Source organism: Lucilia cuprina, chromosome 5 (assembly GCF_022045245.1).
Source record: "Lucilia cuprina isolate Lc7/37 chromosome 5, ASM2204524v1, whole genome shotgun sequence".
Lineage (NCBI taxonomy): Eukaryota > Metazoa > Arthropoda > Insecta > Diptera > Calliphoridae > Lucilia > Lucilia cuprina.
The window spans coordinates 40,004,703-40,029,407 of NC_060953.1; the positions used below are offsets into that span (position 1 = coordinate 40,004,703).

At 29.7% G+C, this 24,705-nt stretch overlaps 1 protein-coding gene across 1 annotated transcript; it reads left to right on the top strand.

Moving 5' to 3' along the window:
• The first annotated feature begins 419 nt into the window (after positions 1-419).
• LOC111690035 lies at positions 420-24,705 on the top strand. Its single transcript, XM_046952467.1, has 25 exons — positions 420-430; positions 984-1,261; positions 1,333-1,524; positions 1,580-1,774; positions 1,848-2,023; positions 3,986-4,108; positions 4,216-4,370; positions 4,510-4,672; positions 4,751-4,840; positions 6,151-6,235; positions 9,156-9,353; positions 9,444-9,604; positions 9,667-9,789; positions 12,520-12,674; positions 12,747-12,912; positions 13,709-13,798; positions 19,254-19,440; positions 20,262-20,456; positions 20,705-20,902; positions 20,999-21,159; positions 23,134-23,256; positions 23,320-23,474; positions 23,560-23,725; positions 23,842-23,931; positions 24,503-24,705. Exons 1-25 carry the CDS (start codon positions 420-422, stop codon positions 24,596-24,598), a joined length of 3,732 nt encoding a protein of 1,243 aa, XP_046808423.1. The 3' UTR covers positions 24,599-24,705.

The window sequence follows — 24,705 nt, forward strand, 5'->3', positions numbered from 1 at the left end:
TAGTCTAGTCTATAGTCTAGTCTATAGTCTAGTCTATAGTCTAGTCTATAGTCTAGTCTATACTGTAGTCTATAGTGTAGTCTATAGTCTAGTCTATAGTGTAGTCTATAGTGTAGTCTATAGTCTAGTCTATAGTCTTGTCTATAGTCTAGTTTATAGTCTAGTCTATAGTCTAGTCTATAGTCTAGTCTGTAGTCTTGTCTATAGTCTAGTCTATAGTCTAGCCTATAATCTTGTATATAGTCTAGTCTATAGCCCATAGTCCAGTCTATAATCTAATCTATTGTCTAGTCTAGCCATGTGTGGTCCAGTCTAGTCATACAAACTGACTGAATGATATTTAATTTGTTCATTCAACTTACCCATTTAAATTAATATTATAATAACAGAAATACTTCATAGGTTGACATACTAAACGTATGATTAATATGTAATTACATTTTGTTATAAATATCAATCATACGTAACAAATTTTACTGTCATAAAAGCACTTTCATTGGCTAAAAAATTACATACGGTCTTTCTAAATTACAATTTACATTCAACATGTTGGCACCTTTTTCTAAACGTCACATACTCTTGTCTGCAGTCCTCAGCGACATTTGCATGACAATCGTTTATAAAAACGTTGTTGTTGTTGCAAACTACCCGCCATTTGGTTAATCAAATATTTATAATAATGTGGTATTTTCTGATAAACAAAACAATAATAACAAAATACAGAAAAACCATTGAGTATTTTAACAAAATTAATACAATCTTTCATTACCTGTAAACAGTTTAAATCGACATGTTTATTTGTTAGCAATAAAAAATCATTAAAAAATGTTGTCTCGCGAAAAATTGCAAAAATTTGTAAAAGACAATCCAGACGGTTTAACTAAAAGTAACAATATTAACAAGTATTTTAAAGTTGTCATGAATAATCAAGTGCAAAATATAAATGTTTTAAATAACAAATTTAATAATGATGATGAACAAAGTTTAAGCAAATCTTCGGTAAAGAGATTCTATAGTGTCGAAGAGGTGGAAGATGTTGAGTTTTTATCCGATAATCGTTATATTAGTGATGATGATAATAATCGTACTTTGACCTTGAGATATAACAAGACTCCGGTTGAAAATTTTTCAGTGCCGGATGATAGTTTTAGTGTTATTAAACCGAATAAAAATTATGTCGTTGAGGAGAATTTCAATGAAGTGGACGATGGTGAAATTAAAAATAGCTCTGAAGATACTTTTCACAGGGCAGTGAGTCCAAGTGAGTTAATGGGGTAGAACCTTTATAACAAATGACTCATTTAAAGTATTTTTTAACAATATAATTTTTAGTTCTCTTCTTGGGCCAATGTTTTGCTTTAATGCCTGTTATGGGTGTTTTAAATCCAAATCCAAAACGTTTAAAATTTTCCTATAAATCTGTACAAGTTATTTTCACATTATTTTTCTTGTGCTCCAGCTCTATACTGACCTTAACTATGCTAAAGTTTTTAGTTAAAGTTGGCATTAATGCCAAGAACTTTGGTAAGTTTGTTAATAGAAATTCTTTAGTAAAGAATTACTATTCATTTCCCTGCAGTGGGTTTGGTTTTCTTTAGCTGTGTTCAATGCTCTACTTTACTGTTTGCCTCTTTGGCTCCACGTTGGCCCAATATAATGTGTTATTGGTCTCGAGTGGAAACAATTTTCACCCAAAAACCCTATGAAATGCCGAAACAACCTTTAGCCAGTAGAGTAAGAATTTCAGCATTATTGATATTTATTGGTTCAGCTGGTGAGTAGAAAGGAAAATTAAAATATTTCATGAATTTTGTTTTTTTTTATATATTTTTTGGTGAAATTTTTAGTGGAACATGCCTTGTATCTGTGCTCGGCCGTTATTTCCTATAGAAGAGGAATCGAGTTATGTGCATCTGTACGTAATTATACGGAAACAGTTTCATTTGAAGATTATGTTCATCGAAATTATAATTATGTTTTTGAAATATTACCTTATAATATGTCTGTGGGCGTTTTTATATTGGTGAGTTTAAGACAAATTGCAGTCGATAATCTGGATTATAATCTAGTTAATAATCTAGACTAAGTATTATATAATATGAATTATAAGCTAATCTTAAGACTAGACTATAGTCTATAATAATCCACTTTCGCCCTCTGAACTATAGTCTAATCTATAGGCTAGCTTATTGACTAATCTATAATCTGGTCTTTAGACTAGATTAAAGTCAAGTATAGTCTGGTCTATATTCTGGTCTAAAGCTTTTACTATAGATCTATAGCTATAGTATGGAACATAGTCTTATCTAAGGTATGGATTGTTCTAGTCTATAGTTTTTACTAGAGACTAATTTATAGCTATAGTCTAAATCATAGTCTAGTCTATAGTTTGTATTATAGTCAGGACTAAATTCTATAGTCTGGTCATGATCTAATCTTTATCAGCGGCTACGTTTAAGCCGGCTTAACTTTTGAGCCGAAAGAATTCGGTGGCGGCGCGGCTTGTGAAATATTACTGGCGGCCAACCGCAGCCGATTTGATCTGTCTCTGGTCTGGACTGTTTATAGTTTGTATTGTAATTTATGGTACATAGTATGGCCTACAATCTAACCCATAGAAGTATTGTCCAGGAAGTATAGTCTGGTTTATAGTATAGTCAATAGGCTAGCTTATAGTGTAGTCTATATTCTGGACCATAGTTTTTACTACGTACTAATCTATAGTAAAGATTAGACTATAGTCTGGACCATAGTTTAGTCTGAAGTCTGATTGGCAGTCACGCCAATAGTTTATGTTACAATCTGTAGACTATAGTCTGGTCTACAGTCAAGTCCATAGTCTGGCCTATAGTCTAGTCAATAGGGTGGCCTATAGTCTATAGTCTGGACCATAGTTTTTAATATATACTAATCTATAGTAAAGACTAAACTATAGTCTGGATCATAGTTTCGTCTTAAGTGGGTTTTGTACTCTAGTCTATAGTTTGTATTGTAATCTATAATGTATAGTTCGGCCTACAGTCTAGTCCATAGTCTGGCTTATAGTCAGGACTATAGTCTAGCTTATAATCTAAGCTATGTTCTGGTATACAGTTTGTATTAAAGTCTAATACATTTATTGGGACTGTAATTCTGTTGACAATATGAACTATGGTTTGGCCTATAGTCTGAAATTAAGTCTAGTTAATAATTACGACTGAAGTTTAGCCGTTAGTCCGGAGTATTCTGTAGTTTGAACAATCATATAGTTTATAGTTCTTATCCTCTGTAGTCTTGTCTATAATATGCATTAAAGTCAAGTCTATTGTTTGAACTATAGTCAAATCTATATTCTGGGTTGTAGTATAGTTTAGTCTGTACTAAACTCTAATCTATATACCGTTCTACAGTCTATACTGTAACTTATTCTCTAGTCTAGTCTGAAGTCTGTAATATAGTCTAGAATATATTCTGAACTATTACATACTTTGTAGTCTGGGCTATAAACTAATCTGTAGTCTGCATTGTAGTATGGACTAAAGTTTAGTCTATTACTTGAACTAAAGTCTAAACTGTAGTGTAGTATATAGCTTATGGTCTAGTCTATGATCTGCACTAATGTTTAGTCTACGGTGTCGTTGGAAGGCTAGTCTATAGTTCAGACGATAGTCTAGGTTTAGTCTGGACTAAGTATATCCATTTTTTGGACTGCAGTCTGATCTATTATATGGATTATATTATGATCTATAGTCTGGTAAATAGTCTGGCATATATAGTCTAAACTGGATTTTTGTCTTTTATAATAATCCATTAGACAATAATCCATTAGTTTAATTTTGAACTTAAGACCAAAGTTATACGATGTCTGTAGCACAGTGTTTATATGTCATAAAACATTTGCAATTCATTTAAAAGCTCATAAATTTCAAAGAGCACAATCATATTCATTTACTTATGATTTAAAAACCACAAATAAAGTCATTAAATTATATACAATTACCTAAAGATCGTAAATGGCTACTGTACATTTATTTGGAATTATATGGATCTCTTTATAATGATGGTCAGCAAAGGCATCGCTTATCGTTTCGAACAAGTAACAAAACGTATTAATAATTTAAAAGACAAGGTAAGCCTGTAATATCTGTCTGTCTGTCTGCCTGTCTTTATAACAAAAATAATGTAATGTTAATGTTATATTTTTTTTATTTTTTGTATTTTTCGCGAAACAAAAAGGAAATACCCGAAACAGTCTTCATTGAAATACGTGAACATTATGTTAAATTGTGTGAACTTTTAGAATTTATAGATGATAATTTATCAGGCATCATACTATTGTCCTGTATGAACAATTTATATTTTGTTTGTTATCAATTGTTGAACATCTTTAAGTAAGTAAATGGTTTTCATTTTATGTTTAATATTGTTCTTTGAATATATAAATGAACCTAAAATCCTTGATAATAATTGAGAATATTTTCAAACTGCGTTTGACTTAACTATTGTTGTGTTGTCTTCTTTTATTTTTAGCAAACTTAGATGGCCTATTAATTATATTTACTTTTGGTATTCTTTACTGTATTTAATTGTTCGCACGGCTTTTGTTTTTCTATCGGCTGCAACGATTAACGATGAATCGAAAGGTGGCTTGTCTGTCTTGCGTAAAGTTTCCTCGCGTACTTGGTGTGTAGAGGTATGAGGATTTTTTTCCGTAATTTATCTAGTTTTTGTTTTGTATGAATGAATATCTGTTTTTTTTTGGTCTCCTTAGGTGGAAAGATTAATATTTGAAATGACTACACAGACGGTGGCATTGTCTGGCAAGAAATTTTACTTTTTAACAAGACGTCTTCTATTTGGGGTAAATATTTTGTTGTTGTTTTTTTTTTTCGTCTTCCAATTTTGAACTTAATCATGTTTAAAGCTGTGTTAAATTTACAAAACAATAGAAGAATGTTAATGAGAAAACAATAGTATTTATTTAAAATATACATTTTCAATAAATTACTTTAAATCAGATTCAATTTTATGCAATTTAAATATTAAGGATATTCACAAATAGTTGTGCAAACTTAAGAATTTGCACAAATGTTAAAATTTACTTTGTATTTTCTCAATTATTTGAAAATATTTATTTAATACAAATAATTGGTACAATTGTTAAATTTGAATTAGTTTCGAATCAACGATTGAAACAATTGCGCAAACTGAACTGTTTGCACAAATGTTAAACAAATTTTGTTACTATGATGTCTTATTTACTATTACTGAATATCTTTATTTAATAAAGATGTTTGGTACAATAGTTTGATCTTTTGAATAAATGACTAAAAGCCTCGCAAACAATTGCGCAAACCAAACTTTTTGCACAAATGTTAAACTTAATTTTGTTTATATGAACCCTTATCACTTTCTCAATTATTGAAAATCTTCATTTAATACAGATGGTTGGTATTTTTGTTACATTTGGATTAGTTTTATTAAAAGCCTCACAAACATTTGCTCAAACTATACTATTAGCACAAATGTTACACAAATTTTGTTTATATGAACCCTTATCACTTTCTCAATTATTGAAAATCTTCATTTAATACAGATTTCTAGTACAATTGTTATATCTAAATTAATTTCGAATAAGCCTCACAAACAATTGCGCAAACCAAACTATTTGCACAAATGTGAAACATAACTTTGTTAATCTGAAGTCTTATTAGTTTCTCAATTATTGAAAATCTTTATTTAATACAGATTTCTGGTACAATTGTTATATCTGAGTTAATTTCGAATAAGCCTCACAAACAATTGCGCAAACAAAACTATTTGCACAAATGTGAAACATAACTTTGTTAATCTGAAGTCTTATTAGTTTCTTAATTATTGAAAATCTTCATTTAATACAGTTGGCTGGTATTCTTGTTACATTTGGATTAGTTTTATTAAAAACATCACAAACATTTGCACAAACTAAACTATTTGCACAAATGTTACACAAATTTTGTTAATCTAAACTCTTATTAGTTTCTTAACTATTGAAAATCTTTATTTAATACAGATGACGGGTATTCTCGTTATATTTCAATTAGTTTTGCACAAACTAAACTATTTGCACAAATATGAAACATAATTTTATTAATGTTAATCTCAATTCTTAAAAATCTTCATTCGTTACAGATGGCCGGTACAATAGTAACTTATGAATTAGTTTTGCTGCAATTCGATGAACCCAATCGTGCTAAAGGTTTAACAGCTCTGTGTGGTTAACTCTAATATAAAATTAATTTGTTTATTCAAAATGTTTTGAAAATGTGTCACTTAACACTCCCTTAAATAAAAAAAAAAAAACAACAACAACAATTTAAAAATTAATATTAACATTCACAATTACTTTTGTATTGATAATTAATAACAAATAAAATGCATGTCATGACATGTTTTTACTACAAAACAAAAATGTTTTCATTCTATCAGTTACACCTAATCCTTAAAAAGGCTACAAAAGTGCAGGGATTCAACTGCCAATAGTAAATATTTAATTAACAATATTCATACAAATTAAATAAAAACACGCAAAACTCAGTTAGTTTTCAGTTTTCGAGCGAAATTTTCATACAACTTTTTTCTCGAATTAATTTTAGTTGGTTTTACTCCTGTTGCTTTGAAACTTTGACAAAGACAATTTTTATACAATTTTATTCATTTTTCTGTTTTATTTTAATAAACAAGTGCAATAGATAATTGTTTATTTCTTTTGTTTTTAAGCGAAATTGAAAGAAAGATATTAAATGGAAAAGCAAACATTTCATCAGAGTGTTAGAAAAGGTATGTCAATTTAGTTTCGTCCTTAAATGATCTTCAAAGATTGTTATGTTTTTTGTGATCTTAAAATAAGAAAATAATGAAAGTTAAATTATTAAGTATCCCAGCAAAAACTTTCATTACCATGTAAGAGGTTAAAGCTTAAATTTATTTCACAATATCATTTTAAGCATAATTTGTAAAAAATGCTGATGCTATCCAGCATAAATAAAACGAAGTACTTCCAAAAGAATAACATTTATCACCACTTCGTGAAATTTTTGCTTTCTGTGGAAGTGATATTTATTGACATCCAATTTTTATATACTGAATTTTTTGAAAAAAGAACCTAAAAATTACTTCCTGAGAATGAAATCGGGTCTTTTTCAGTGCTTCCATGGAGTAAATTCTACTTCTTTTTCGCTTCTTTGGAAGTTCTTTTAAGTAGAATATCACTAGGATAAAAGAGTTTAAAAATTTATTTTGATCATAAAGTTATTTTGGGCAAATGATACCCGATCATTACGAAAATCAGCAGTATCATTAATACTTACATATAACTAAGTTTTACCTATTTCAGAAGTGATACAAGATCATTTAACATATACCATTCGGGGAGTAAGGTTATTGGACCGATTTTAACCACTTTCATTAGGCTTATACTTGAGTCAAAGGAGACAGCGTCGGAAAATTTAGGCTGACGCTGTCAAACTTCAAGGCCCTATATAAACAATTTAATGAATTTGCCTCAAAACTTCACCAGGTGAAGTCATTTTAAAATTGTTTTTGTCCATAAAAATTTAGCCTAACGCTATCAAACTCCATATAAAAACAAGTAAGAGTTCTATATTCGGCTGTGCCGAATCTTATATACCCTTCACCATGGTGTGTTAAAAAAACAGTCAGTACCAAAAAGTCCTCTTTTACATCACTTTCTTCGGGCTGAACATGCTAAAAATTTATGTTTCTAGATTCAATATTAAAGAAAATTGAAAAGATTACCTTTTAAAAAACGAAAAAGTACCCAAAAGTTCCATTTTATGGGTTCTCACCTAATTCAGACTCTACACACCCAATTTCATATTTCTAGGTTCAATATTATAGAAAATTCAAAAAGAAACTTTTTATAAACAAACAAAAGTACCAACAAGTTCACTTTTTCCGGTTCTCTCCTAATTCCGACTTTACATACTTAATTTCATGTTTCTAGGTTCAATATTATATGAAATTCAAAAAGTACCTTTTGCAGAACGAAAAAGTACCAAAAGTACCATTGATTTTTTCTTGTGTAATCCGGGATCTACATACTTAATTTTATGTTTCTGGCTTCATTATTATAGAAAACCCCAAAAGTAATTTTTGAAAAAAACGAAAAAGTACCAAAAAGTTTTCTTAAGCCAGCCTGATGAAATTTTCAGAGGTGGTCTCGGAAATTCACTCATATCTTTGGTATTTATGGACCGATTTTGCTGATTTTAAATAGCAATCTTCTCGAAAGCATGTCTAACAGAATTATTGAAGATTCGGATTTCGCTGATATCTGGTTTCCTTTAAAAACTGATTTCAATAAACACAGAGATGGACAGACAGGCAGATTAATCAACTCCGCTACCTATAAGGACCTAGAATATATATACTTTATAAGGTCGGAAAATTATATTTTAGAAATTACAAACGGAATGACAAACTTTTATATACCTTTCTCACGAAGATGAAGGGTTTAATAAGCCCTTCCAAACCTGACATTATCGAATTCCTCCCCATAAAATAAACTAAAGAGAAACTCTCTTAACTTATTAGAAACTCTCTAAACTTAAGAAAAACTCTCTAAACTAAAGAGATACTCTCGACGTCAAACGCCATTTTCGATTTTCATTCAGTTAGTTATTTAGTTAGTTAGTTATGTAGTTAGTCTTTTTCATTAAACATAGTTAGTTGGTTGGTTGGTTAGTTAGTTAGTTAGTTCGTTAGTTAGTTAGTTAGTTAGTTAGTTAGTTAGTTAGTTAGTTCGTTAGTTAGTTAGTTAGTTAGTTAGTTCGTTAGTTCGTTAGTTAGTTAGTTAGTTAATTAGTTAATTAGTTAGTTCTTACATTTTCATTTTTTACATATCTTCTAGTTCTTTTTATATCACAAATCTTCGCTCTTTTACCCGTTACGAATGTCTACAACAAAAATCTTTTGAAACTTAAATATTCGTGGATCAGTATACCAACATGTTATGCCGCTATTATAATGATTTTAAATCTTTCTGAATTCGGTTTTGTCATAAAATACATCTTTAAAACTGGTGTCAACTTTCATACATCAGGTAAAGTTAAACCGGTATTATAACTGTTTGTGTATGATAATTAATAATTAAAAATCTAAATTCACATTTCAAGGAACAATTTCATTGTTTTCCGTTTGTCTTCTTGAGCATGTCTATTTGTGGCGTTTGGCCATTAAATGGCCTAATCTCATGTTACAATGGCGTCAGGTGGAACAAATATTTCTCAAGGCTCCCTATAAATTGTATGCGAATTACAATATGAAATTGAGAATATATTTTTGGTATTCGTTAATTATGTTGTGTAGTTTAGGTATGTAAATATACATACATACATACATATATATTATTTGAATTAGTTTTTTGTCTAATTTTTTATCTGCTTTGCTGTTTATTCTTTTAGCTGAACATATGATACTGTTGTCAAACTCATTTGACAAGACTCAATTGGAACATAAGCAATGTAATTTAAACACTAGTTTTTGGGAAAGTCTTTATGCACGTGAGAGGCCACATCTGTCAGGTGTTCTACCATGTCATTATTTGATTTTAGGCATATTGGAGGTATGGAAATTAGATATTGAATGGTAAAATTTAAATATTTTTTAAACTTTTTTTTGTTTTAGTGGATAAATTTAACCTTGGCTTACCCGCGCTCCTTTACCGATACATTTATCATAATTGTCAGTATTGGTTTAGCCACACGTTTTCGTCAGTTGTATTTGCGTATTGATAGTGTTAAGGGAAAGGTATTCATTTAACAAAGACATTTTTTTTTTAAATTTATCTTTTTATATCCTTCACATTCGCAAAAAAGTGAAAAATATTAATTTTTCTGTCCTCATAAGATACAAATTTTAACTCTTTATAGGCGTCTGTGTCGGCTTAGAGATGTCCGTCTACACAACCCCCTTTTTTATTTAAGTTTCTTTTCAAATGTCTGGTTTTCCATCTGTATGTTTGGTGAAATTACTTTTTACAGGGCAGCAGATATCGGCGAAATCCAAATTCAATCCATCTTCAATAAGGAACTTTTTGGAACGTTTTATGTTTCTTCAAAAGGTACTTTTGAACCTAGAAACATGAAATTGTGTATGTAAAGCCCTGATTAAGAGACAATCCATAAAAGGGAACTTTTCGGTACTTTTTTGTTTTTCGAAAAGTACTTTTTGAATTTTCTATAATATTGAAACATGAAATTAAGTATGTAGAGTCCGGACTAAGTGAGAACCAATTAAAGGTAACTTTTTGGTACTTGTTTGTTCTTCAAAAGGTACTTTTTGAATTTTCTATAATATTGAAGCTAGAAATATGAAATTAAGAATGTAGATCCTTGGTTAAGTGACAACCCATAAAAGGAAACTTTTTTCGGTACTTTTTCGATCTTCAAAAGGTACTTTTTAAATTTTCTATAATATTGAACCTAGAAACATGAAATTATGAATGTAAAGCCCTGATTAAGTGACAATCCACAAAAGGTAACTTTTTGATACTTTTTTTATTCTTCAAAATGTATTTTATGATATTTCTATAATATTGGACCTAGAAACATGTAATTTAGTATGTAGAGTCCGGACTAAGTGAGAACCCATAAAAAGTAACTTTTAGGTACTTTTTTTGCTCTATAAAAGGTACTTTTTGAATTTTCTATAATATTGAACCTAAGAACATGAAATTAAGTGACAACTCATAAAAAGTAACTTTTTGGTACTTTTTTCTTCTTCAAAAGGTTCTTTTTGAATTTTCTATAATATTGAACCTAGAAACATGAAATTATGAATAAAAAGCCCTGATTAATTCACAATCCATAAAATGAAACTTTTCGGTACTTTTTTTGCTCTTGAAAAGGCACTTTTTGATTTTTTTTTATAAAATTGAACCTAGTGAAAACTCATAGAAGGTAACTTTTTGGTACTTTTTTCTTCTTCAAAAGGTGCTTTTTGAATTTTCTATAATATTGAACCTAGAAACATTAAATTATGAATGTAAAGCCCTGATTAAGTGACAATCCATAAAGGTGACTTTTTGGTACTTTTTTGTTCTTCAAAAGGTAATTTTTGAAACATGAAATTAAGAATGTAGATCCCCGATTATGTGACAGCCAATAAAGGTGAACTTTTTTGGTACTTTTTCGATATTAAAAAAGTTTTTTTTTAGAATTTTCTAGAATATTGCTCTTAAAAACATTTTGTACGAAGAAGCTCTCTATTAAGTGAGAACTCATAGAAAAATAATTTTTGGTAGGGTAGAAGGGGGATCATTGCCATAGGGGCACATCTGCCAATAGCGAATAACTTGAAACTTTGTTTTCGATTATCTATCATCCCTGAAAATTTGAAACATTAACTTTACATATAATTTGAGGCAGACATGATTAATTGTTTTTTAAAGGGCAATGAAAATATTTCACTATGTGAACTTTTTTAGTTTTTGTTATAGAAAAAATATATTGGTCAGTATTAGAACGTCAATAATAGTGAACAATAAGACATAATAATATTTTCGATAATATAATTTGAAGCCCGATTAAAATTGAAACTAAACCTCAGAATTCCCCGTGGGGCACATGTGCCAAATATATGTTATGCTCGTGATGTAGAACAAAATTTGGTTAAAATATAGAAAAAATCAGTAATAATTTGTTTTAAATTTTTTTGTTAACTTTATTATGCTTCGTTTAATTAATTAAAGTTTAAAACAGCAAAATAAGTTTTTATTTTTGTAATTTTTTATTTTATTTTACTAATGACAAATCTGCCCCCAATCCCCTTGGCACATTTACCCCATGAATGGGGCGGTAACGCCGTTTTTGGAAAGATTGAAAGAAATAAAACTAAAGCCAACATATCTAAGTACCCGAACCAAGAAAAAAAAAATTAAGAATATGTATTGTAGTTTTAATTTGAGGACGCCTCAAAAAAAGTGGCGTATGGTCCCCCTTCTACCCTACTCAAAATTACTTTTTGAAAGTTCTATAATATTAAACTAAGAAACATGAAATTAATTAAGTGTATCCCGGATTGAGTAAGAAGCCATAAAAATGAACTTTTTGTTACTTCTTCGTTCTTCAAAAAGGTACTTTTTGAAACTTGAAATTATGTATGTAGAGCTTGGATTAAATTAGAACCTATAAAAGGGCATTTTTTAATTACTTTTTGATTTTTTATAATATTGTACTTTCTGAAACTGTTACGCTTTACAATTGCTTTTGATTTGGGTAATAAAACTCGTAGTGACTGTTTTTGTAACACATCTTGGTGAAGGGTATATAAGATTCGGCACAGCCGAGTATAAAACTCTTAGTTGTTTAATAGAAAACTTTTCGAAATTTTTTGGTTTTATAGAAAAATTTCCGAAATTTTTCTTAATAATTGAAAATATTCGGATGTTTTATTTTTTTTTTAAGAAAAATTTCGAAAATTTCTCTTTAAAATAGAAAATTTTCGAAAATGTCTTTTTCTTTTTTCAATTTCTCTTAGGCTATGCCCTCTATATTTTGGTTGGAAACTCGTGAACATTTCTTAGTACTCAAACGTCTAATGCGTCTTATCAGCAATGAACTATCGCCCTTAATCTTATTGGCTTTGGCTAATAATATGTATTTTATATGTTTTCAATTGTTTAACAGTTTTAAGTGAGTTCAGTTTTAAACACAATTTAATGATTCTTTTCAAATTCAAATATATATTTTTTTTTGTTATTTTAGCAACATTGGTGTGGATTCGGTGGCAGAAATTGGTTTTTGGTTTTCATTGATTTTTAATATAATTCGAACAATTCTAACACTCTATCTGGCAACATTAACTAATGATTATACGAAAAAAATTGTATCATGTTTGCGTGATATACCATCGAAATCCTGGTGTATTGAGGTTTGTGTTCTTTTATACTCTTCACCTTCGTGAGAAGGGTATATATAAGTTTGTCATTCCGTTTGTAATTTCTATAATATAATTTTCCGACCCTATGGGTCCTTATAGATAGAGGAGTCGATTATGCTATGTCCGTCTGTCTGTCTGTCTGTCTGTCCGTCTGTCCGTCTGTCTGTTGAAATCAATTTTCTAAAGACTCCAGATATCTTCGAGATCCAAATCTTGAATAATGCTTTCACATGCTCTCAAGAAGTTTCCTATTGAAAATCAGCAAAATCGGTCCATAAATACCTGAGATATGGGTAAAAATCTGAGTCTACCTCTGAAAATTTCCTTAACAAATTATAAATAAAAGCAAATAAAATAACAAGGAGATAAAGCAGTAATATGTTGGTAATACAGCTCATATTTGTTTGAGGCGGTAATACAGTTTGACGGTGGTAGTACAGTACAACGGTTAATATTTCTTTCTGCTACAGTTTATATTTGTTACAGAGATACAAAATAAATAAAAAAACTGTTTTTTAAAACATACTTGGTGAAGGGTATATAAGATTCGGCACAGCCGAATATAAAACTCTTACTTGTTTTTAATTTATTTTTTTTCCATGTTGGAGGTAGTAGAGAAGCTGTTGGATGATATTTGTTCTGATGACATTTCATGTTAAAATTTATTTCGATTTTTTTATTATTGGTTTTACCAATTTATTTCGATACTTATTTTCTTTTTTTATTTATTTTTCAATTCTGTTGTTGATGCTTGGCGTGGTGTTACGTCCGTCATTCTTTGTTACAGACTCAACGTTTTAGTGAACAACTTTCGGTTGATTTAACAGCTTTTACTGGCGGTGGTTTTTTCTTTATGACCCGTAAACTTATATTGGCGGTAAATAAATATATATAAATAAATGTTTTTAAAGTTTTGTTTTGATTTGCGCTTAAATAAATTAAATCTAGTGAGTAAAGATAAAGTAAATTTAGAAAAATATTTAAAAAGTTTTAATTTTTAAAGTTTTGCTCTTCTTGGCTTAATTTTTCCAAATATCACTCATTTGCTGCAATTTTTTTTTCTTCATATTATTTTATATTATGTAATTTTTCTTTAATTACTAACGAAATTAATAATTATTATATGTTTATTAATTATTTATTGCTTAAACAGATGGCCAGCACCATTGTCACTTACGAATTAATGGTATCTGATGTCATAAATCAAGGTTCTATTAAACAAATCACCGATTATTGTTCTCATTATTATGATGAGCCAACTGATACGCTTGAACAATATTCTTAAATTAAATTAATTTTAATCAATTGTTATTTAACCACAAAATAAATAGAATAAAAAAAGTAATTACAATAAATATAACAATTTTATTAGTTTGTTGTATTAAGTACAAATACTTATTCTGTTAAAGTGAAGTTTATTTATAACGAAAAAAACTTTTTTAAAAATTTTATATATTTTTTTAGAAACTTTTAAAAAGTTTCTGTTTTTATAAAATTATTATCGACTTTTTTCTTTTTTATAGAAAAGTTTCGAAATTTGCTTTATATTAAAGAAAATTTTAAAAATTTGTTTCGTCGAAGTGCTTTACCTGAGTACCTGGCATGTTGCCTATCTCACGGTGGTACTTTTTCAACCACTGGGTGAGTAAAAAGTAAACAACTCACCACTGCCCCTTTGTGTATGTTACACCCAGGTTGCAATATTTGTACATGGATTGAGCCGGTCCATGTACAAGCATTTTGCTCGAGTACTTGAGCTATTTAATCTCTGACCATTGCTGACCCGTTGCTTTACTTCCGAGATGTAAAACATAACATCCGTTTACAACCACGTAGATGGGATGGTCTCCGTTGATTCGGCAACAGCACCTAGAGACGTAACCGGTAGACCGAAGTACGAAGTCATCAAAAAAGCCGAGACTTTGTTCTTACTAACAAGGGACACACTGTGGTAATTCAAATATGAACAGAATAACTCTGAACAAGGATGGAAAATTCAATGGTATCATCTGTATATAAGACCTTTCATACATCATCAGACAGCCCAGCACACAACTCATTTATCCGACACATTCATAAGAGAAATACATACGACACATTTATTATAGGTAAACGGGTGGGTGAGGCCCGACGTACCCCACATTCATCCCGTACCATATACAATTAATACCTACATATTTCCAACGCTTAGTCCCACAGCCACTCCTCTGTGGGGTATATGTTGTTTCTGCAACAGCACCGAACTTATCCTGAAATATTGACTTTACCTTACATCAATTTTTTAACCGCAACTTACTCTTTCCGCGAATTTGGGTTTAAACCACAACTGACCAGCCGGGACAAGTTTTGCGAGCAACTGGCCAACAGTAGTACCCGATTATGTGGTTTTCTGGTTAGACCTCTTTTCAATTTATGCAAGGGCCTGGCTTAGTCCTTGCATAAATTGAAAAGAGGTCTAACCAGAAAGTAAATTGTAGCACCTATCTACATCCGAGGGACTATCGGAAAACATACACCGATATCGCCTATTTTCAACAACAAACAAACCTTATTTATATAGAATATTTATGCAAAATTTCAATTGTCTAGCTCCTCCCGTGTGGCTCTACAGGGGGAAAAAGGTGCTACGAATACCTTTAGTCAACTGGAACTATAAACTGGTGATGTCATATGTATCCTCGATAAATCTTTGGAATGATTTGACATGGGTTCGAACCCGACAATATAATCAGGCACTACGGGTGACCAGTTGCCGCAAAACTTGTCCGGGCTGGACTGTTAGTTGAGGTTCCTTCGGGATCCACGGTTTAAAACCCAAAATCGCGGGTAGAGGATGTTGGTTTAAGGACTGATATATCCAATACCTAATGGATTGAATAATTCTCTTTTCAACTGACACATGTCTGTGTAGAAAGCAGCATATGCAGAATTCCTGAACCCAATCGATATTTCATAACGATCATGTAGTGGGGACGCCGTTATATGCTAGGGAATTGTCAGGTTAACGTTCAGAGGTTGGCTGTCATTCCGTAGACAGATCTTTATGATCATGGTAATTGAACTGATGCTGAAATTGGTTAGAGATCGTCAAAGTCTCTATATATTGCAGATAAATACTGATTTAGTATGTCCTTTTACGCTTTAGGAAAGTTTTTCGGTGCTGTTGCCATCTCAACAGTATATATTAATTCATGCTATGCTATTAATTGTCGGGGCAATTATTGGGTTCAGTTGACTTTGAAGATTCCTATATTCTTTGTCACATAGATCAGCCCGTAAATAGGAATTTTGAATTCTTCCCTTCTATTGACTTTTATCTAGTGTTTGCTTTTTCCTTGTCGAGGTATGCATTGGGATTGATTCCGTGCTGGCTGTCATTCCGCAACGGGGCTACTATGGCAAGAGATTAGATAGCACGAGTACTTTAACAAAGTGCTTGTACATGGACCGGCACACCCGTGTGCAAAAATTGCCACCTAAGTGGCAATTCAAGAGCGCCTGGTATACTGTTCCCAAGTCAACCCAGTGGATGAAAAAGACTACTATGAAATAAGCCTGGCGTTTACGTTAAGCATTTAGTCATTCGTAGTACCGCTGGAGGAATACTTTGACATTGAAGACGCCTTCAATAACATGCACACTGATACTCATATCCAACCCCTAGATAACTTTTATGTTGACCTAGTGCTCCGTAACTGGATGAACTACATACTAAGGAACAGATGATAAGCTGCGAGATGTACGATATAACTATCAGGGAAAGGGTGGCACTTTGTAACCTTTACTCTGGGTTATCACCTTTCCGAAAAAGGACTTAGACCGTTCTGTTATGCAGACGATATCGTAATAGATTTAATGGGAAACTATAAAATTACTTGTATAGAAGAGGAGGCTCTTTTCACAAGAAAAACAAATTCTACTTATCGTGTTTCTTTGATAAGAAGATAACGTTGACAGACAAACTTAAGTAATCTTTGACTAGATATTAAAATGGATACACCACATGGAGGATATGATCAACTAGGCATATCGGTGCTGGGCAAAATTTAATAAAACTAGAGGGTCTTACTTTTATACTCAGCTTTATAAAAGTGTAATTAGACCAATTCTAGTTATGCATCTATAGACTTGTGGACTTCTTTGGGTAAAAATACCAAATGACTACAGGAAGTTAGCATACATGCTGCTTAAGTATAAGTGGTGGAATACTTCAGCCAAGAATCCGGAAACGTTACTAGATATTTCACCCATTGTAACAGAAGGTGGTGTTTACGGCTCTTTACTTTAGACGAACTGGCCAAAAGCGGTAATAGAATATAATCACCGGACATGCCTGATCGCATACCAGACACAGAATATGTCACAAACTTTTATACGCTGATCCCTGATTAGAATGTCTTGGTCAAGCAGAACATTAGAGCAAACACTAGTATGATTCTGTTGCTACACTGATGGCTCTAAAATTGGGGATATAGTAAGCCTGAGGTTGCATATTGAAGTTTCAGAAACAGAAATATACGTTTACCTAATCATAAAAAAAGCTTCTTTGTAGAAGTACGAACAACAACGGAATGTGTAAATTGTAATTGGAATAAATATCGCGAACACAGGCCTTAATACATTTACCGACAGCCAGGGCGATTTTAGGTGATAAAATTAAATCTAAGATCGTATTGAATTATAAAAAAGCTTTAACTTAATACTCTTCCAGAGTTAAGGTTTACATCTAGAGACTAGTCGGTAACGACAGCGCTAATGTAATAGCTTTAAAGGAAAGGGAGAACGAGGTAGTTAAACTGATGGATGCAACAACATTTGGCGCAACTAAGGATGAATATATGGGTGAGAGAATACCATAAGTCCTCTTGAAACGGTGGGTAAAACCACAGCGATCCCATGTGGTTACCCTGATGATAGCAAAACCAGAAATCTTCTTAAAATGAACAAGTCTGAGGTTAGTAAGATGGTACGTATTTTGCACATCTATACAAAATTAGACATACGGATTCAAACGAAGCTCTAGAGCACTATCTTTGCCACTGCCAGGCATTTGTCGAAGTTAGATCCAAGTATTTCGGAAGTGATGTTATTCCGAAAATAATATTTCTCAAAAACACTGATTAGAAAATTCTAATGATTTCTCAGCAAACAACAGTTCGATGGCAGCCTAAGTGCATTAGATTTATATGTATCCTTCTTCCAACCCAAACTATAGACAATTTTAGAAACTTTTTTTCTTTTTATAGAAACTATTGGAAAATTTCTGATATTTTCCTTTTTTATGAAATTTTTTGAAATTTTCTCAAATTCGTTATAATTGAACTCTACAGTTTTATAATACACATTTATTATTCGCCATATAGAAACATATTAGAATGTTACGTTTAAGTAATAGACACTTGACTTTTATGGACTAGGGAAAACATGTAACATTTGACATGACATTTGTTCAATTAGCAAGAGAAACAGAATGAGATAAAGAGAGAGAGAGACAGAGAAAAGTGTAAACATATTACATTAAGTCTATTAAAATTACTACTTCTAATATTAACTCATTAGGAGTACATATTACAAATTTTTGATTAAATTTATTCATCAAATTACAGTAAAATAATTTGTAGATAATGGTTCAAAGTATTTACTTGTAGGAACTTTGTAACACTGTGTTATTATTAGGCTCATTTAAAGGCTTTATTGTTAATGGTTAATTTTTCGTTTTTATACCATAAGCTCATAAACATTAAGCACTGAAAGCTATAGCAAACAAATATGTTTAATACTTTTAATAACAACGAATTCTAATCTTTACCTAAAGCTTAAGTTGGTACTCTTGGTATCACATATACGCTTTATAACAATACACATCATTTAATTGTGACATTTTGCACCACCATACTTTATAGGGTTAATGTCAAATTGTTAAAGGTTTTGTTTTAGATTTATATCTCACATATACTTAATTGTTATTTTTTTTTTCTCATTATTTTTTTTTTGTCTTTTGCAACATGTTGTAAATTTAAACGTGTCATGCAACAACGTGCATTGTAGTAGCACTTCATTTTGTTTGTAATATAAATGAACATTAAATATCAAAAAAAGGGAGGAAAATAAAAACCAAGAAATACTAACACTTTTAAATGAATTTCTGCTAACATAACATTGAATACAAACAAAAAATCCCTGTAAAATTTTCCATGTCTTTTTTTCTGCATTAATGTAAAAAAAAAAAAAAAAAACTTATAGAAAAACTAACGAACATTGTTGAAATACATATTAAATAAACGTTTATTTAGTTTAACAAATGCACTCTTAAAAAACTGTTCAACACGTAGAGAGTAAAGTATACGCAGAGCATAATGTCTCCAACAGCAACAACTATAACTGATGCCACTTCAGCAACTGTTGCAAGAACTTCAGCAGCAGCACGTTTAACAAAACGGCAGATGTTGCAAGTTAAAGTGCAATCAAGTGATGAGAGTGAAAGTGTTAAAAACACCCTTCATCATGCTCTGGGACCATGTAAGTGATAATGGAAAGTCATGCACATATACAAACCCACATGTTCACATATCCTTCTCACATTCACATACTGACTTTATTGAATGTATTTTGCGAAAAAATAAACAGTTGGGGTTAAATTACTAGTTACTTTGGTGCGGGTTCGATTCGAATTAACCAACTAACTAATTATCTGTCTATCTATCTATCTATCTATCTATCTATCTATCTATCTATCTATCTATCTATCTATCTATCTATCTATCTATCTATCTATCTATCTATCTATCTATCTATCTATCTATCTATCTATCTATCTATCTATCTATCTATCTATCTATCTATCTATCTATCTATCTATCTATCTATCTATCTATCTATCTATCTATCTATCTATCTATCTATCTATCTATCTATCTATCTATCTATCTATCTATCTATCTATCTATCTATCTATCTATCTATCGATCTATCTATCTATCTATCTATCTATCTATCTATCTATCTATCTATCTATCTATCTATCCTATCCTATCCTATCCTATCCTATCCTATCCTATCCTATCCTATCCTATCCTATCCTATCCTATCCTATCCTATCCTATCCTATCCTATCCTATCCTATCCTATCCTATCCTATCCTGTCATTGCTGTCATATTATGGCATGAATAGTAACATGTTCTTGAAATATTAATTTAAATTTATAAGTTTATAAAAGATTCTCTGGAATTTCAAAATTAAAGCATCCATTGAAAATACTAATGTAGATCCAAAAAATTATTTTTTTTTTTAATTTTTTTAAAAATATGGTTCAACTTTTCGACGTTAAAATTTTTTGCAGTTCTCGTACTATCGCGATTTTTTGGTATTTTTCCAATAACCGGTGCTTGGCCAACCACTGATGTTGAAAAAGTAACTTTTAAATGGTTAACTTTACCGGTATTGTCGACCGCAGTTATGATGGGATTTGCAACATTAGATGTTTGTCTAACATTTAGAATGATGTCGGAACAAGGCTTAAAGTTGACAACAACAGGTGGGTATTACATACTATTTTAACTCCTCACTTTATAGGCAACTAAAATGTAATAAAAAAAAAACCAAAAACAAATAAACTTGAATGTCTTCCTTCATAAAACCAATTCTATATTTCAACCTTAAAAGAGAAAACTCTCATAAAAAATTGTTTTTTTTTTTCTCTATCATTATCCTTATCGTTTGTTTTTATTTCTTATCTTCTTCTTATGTTTCCATTCTACTAAAGTATTTTGTTATTTTCCTAAGGTCCCTTAAGCTTTAGCATTGAATGCTTAAGTGCCTTTATTGTTTTTCTATGTCTCTCACGTAATTGGCCAAATTTGATTAAGTCAACGCGTCGCTTGGAAAATATATTTTCTCAACATCTCTACACCTGCAAGGAGTCGAAAAAGTTTAGTCAGCGTATACGTTTCTTAGGCTGGATGTTTCTGTTCTGTTCCGTTAGTAAGTCATTTGGGAGAAATGATTTTCCTAATATTTCTATTTTGTTTATTACTTCTTCTTCATATTTTCCTTTTTTTCTGTTTGTTTGCGTTTTAGTTGAACATTCATTTTATGTTAGCAGCGGCATCTATAGTAATTATTTGCAAATTAAACAATGTAATTTAACAGTAAATTTTTGGCACAACTATTATGTGCGGGAACGTTTACAAATCTTCTCCCTAGTGAGTTATACGGTGTGGTTGGTACCGTTGCTACAGGTATGGGTAATTGTAACTGATTATAATAAGTACATTTATTTGATGTATAATTATTTATATTTTATTACATTTGTAACTAAACTTAATAATGTGGGTAGGTAAGCTTATTCTTAAATTATATTAAGATTAATTTCTTGGAACTCTTAATACTGAGTGTTAGTGACATAAACATTTGTTTTTGTCATTCTCTTGGTAATTTCCTTAATATTTCATTTATATCTTTGTGACATTTTTCGAAAACTTTATGTAAAAGGTAATTTTGAAAATGTTCCTATAAAAAGGGAATTTTTTGATTATATTCTATTAAAAACGAGAAAATTTTCGACATTTTTTTTATCTATAAAATCTAAAAAAATTTCTATATGAAGTGAAATTTTTCTATGATTATCTATAAATGCAGATATTTTTCGAAAAACATTTTTCGATAATTTTTCATGAAAAGAGAGACATTTTGCGAAAATTTCGAATTTAAAAAAATTTCTATAAAGGTGAAAATTTTCCATAAAAACAGACACATTTTTCGTAAATTTTCTATAAGACAGATAAAAAAAGATTTTTTTTTTCAAAAATAGGAGAATTTTTTTCAAAATTTTCAAAATGTTCTATAAAAAAGGAAAATTTTCGATAAAAAAGAATAATTTTTCGAAAATTATCTATAAAAAGGGAAAGTAATTGAAAATTTCAATAAAAAGTGAAAAAAATTTTTATAAAAAGAAGAATTTTTCAAAATTTATGTATAAGAAGTGAGCTTTTTCTAAAATTTTCTTAAAATGAGAGAAAGAGAATTTTTTCAATAATTTTTTATAAGAAGTGAGCTTTTTATAAAATTTCCATAAAAAGAGAGACATTTTGTAAAAAGTTTTCTATAAAAGGACAAAGACACAATTTTCAAGAATATTCTATAAAAAGTTAGTTTTTGGAAAATTTCCTTTTCAACATTTTTTTCTGTAATAAAAGGGAATTTTTTTAAAAAAATTCCTGATTTTTTTTTTCGAATATGAGAATTTTTCTAAAATTTCCTATAAAAATGCAAATTTTTCAAAACTTTCTCAAAAGGCGATTTTTTCAAAAATATCCTATAAAAAAAGGATTTTTTTTAATTTTCTTAAAATATTAAAATTTATGAAAATTTTTAATATCTTTATAATTTTTCCAAAAATTTTAATAATTTATTATTCCTATAAAAGAGGGAATTTTCTAAATTTTCAATAAAAAAGGATATTTTTTGAATGTTTGTCTACAAAAATGTCTACAAAAAAAAAAGATTGGATTATGTCGAAAATTTTTCATTTCAAAAGTAAAATGTTTAACAAAAATTTATACAATTTTAGAAAACATTCTATCAAAAGATATTTTTTTGAAATTTCTTATAAAAGGGTAATTGTTGTAAATTTCTTTAAAAAAATATAACTTTTGGAAATTTTTTTATAATAGAAGGGATTTTTTTCTAACATTTCCTACAAAAAGGATTTTTTTTTAAAATTTCCTTAAAATAAATTTTTAAAATTTTTCTATAAAAATTTAAACATTTATTAAAACGGGATTATTTTTAATCCTATAATAAATAAATTTATTAGAAAAAGGGTAATTTTTGTAAATTTCTCTAAGAAAATATAATTTTTGAAAATTTTTCTATAATAAAAAGGATTTTTTGTAACATTTCCTACAAAAAGGATTCGTTTCAAAAATTCCCTTAAAAGAAATTTTTAAAATATTTTTATAAAAATTTACTTTTTTTTAAATCTTATAATAAACGTATTTTTCAAATTTTCCACAAGAATATTCTCTAAAAGTGAAGGTCCACACTTTCGTAAGGATACTTTTCGAAAATTTCTCTTAGAAAATTTATTTTTAGGAAAATTTCCTAAATAAAAGAGATTTTTTTTAAAAATTTCCTGCATAAAATAGATTTTTTCATTAATTTAATATTTAATATTTTTTAAATTTAAATTCTTAATTTTTAACTACAAACAGTGGATTACTATTTCTATGACATTTGTGTGGAATTTTATCGATATATTTCTCATACTTACATGTCGCGGTTTAGCAATAAGATTTCGTCAATTCGATTGGTGCATAAAATGTCATATAAAAAAGGTATTAACTTTTTAATAAAAAATATATATATAAAACTTAATAGAAAATCTTTCTCCTAAACAGAATATGCCAAATGATTTTTGGCTTAAGAGACGTCAAGATTTTTTAACTCTTTCCGATCTATTTCAACAATACGATGACAAATTATCCAATTTAGTACTGTTATCGTCAGCCCAGAATATGTATTTTATGGCTTCACATACATTTTACATTTTTCAGTAAGTTTTAAATATGTTTAGCTTTTTGGTGCAAAATAAAAAAAGAAAGAAGATAAATTTAATTTATTCTTTGACAAAAATAAAGCTTAACTCGTGAGAACTTTATGATGGATGTATATTTTTGGTTCTCTTTTGCCTTTGTGGCTTTTCGTTCATTTTACATGATGTTGACTGCGTCCAGAATACACGATACAACAAACGAAATTATAGCATCGATGTATGAAATTCCCACTGCTCACTGGTGTTTGGAGGTGTGTTTTATAACTTTTTTACTTTTTGTTTCTTTTTATTACATTTTGTTTAAATTTATTGAAGTGGAATTGTGTAAAAAAAAAAACTTATTTTCTTATTTTAATATTGATTTTAGCTTAAAAGACTTAATGAAGTCATTGTGTCTGATTTGTTTGCTATAAGTGGCAGGGGATTCTTTTTCATAACCAGACGTTTAATGCTTGCAGTATGTGTGGTCAGATTGTGGAATAGCCCAGCAAAGAAACGTTTACAATGGAAACCTTGGACACAGGGTACATCTATGCAATATTGGCCGTGCGAATGTAGAGGATGTAGGGATGATAGATAAATAGATAGATAGATAGATAGATAGATAGATAGATAGATAGATAGATAGATGGATAGATAGATAGACAGACAGGTAGATATATAGATAGATAGATAGATAGATAGATAGATAGATAGATAGATAGATAGATAGATAGATAGATAGATAGATAAATAGATAGATAGATAGATAGATAGATAGATAGATAGATAGATAGATAGATAGATAGATAGTTAGTTAGTTAGTTGGTTAGTTAGTAAGTTTGTTAGTTAGTTAGTTAGTTAGTTAGTAAGTTAGTTAGTTAGTTACTTGATTACAATGATATATCTTCGGAATATTCCTTTAAATAAAAACATTACAGAACATTGTTTGCTGGGTTATTTTATAACTTTATCACCAAAACAAATATTTCTTCTCTATATTTAATCACATTTATGTGTATAAATTCTTTTCTTACTTTGAAACACAGATGGCTGGGACTCTGGTCATATACGAGCTAGTACTTTTGGATCAAGTCGACAGTACTGATGTAACAACTCCACTCTGCAATCAACGAAAGGGTTGAATGAACACAATGCATTTCATGAGAAGCTGATGTTTGATGGGTTTGTGGGTGTTGGTTGTCTTCATTTTTATGTTTTTTTTTTGTTATTTACTCAAATGATTTTTATA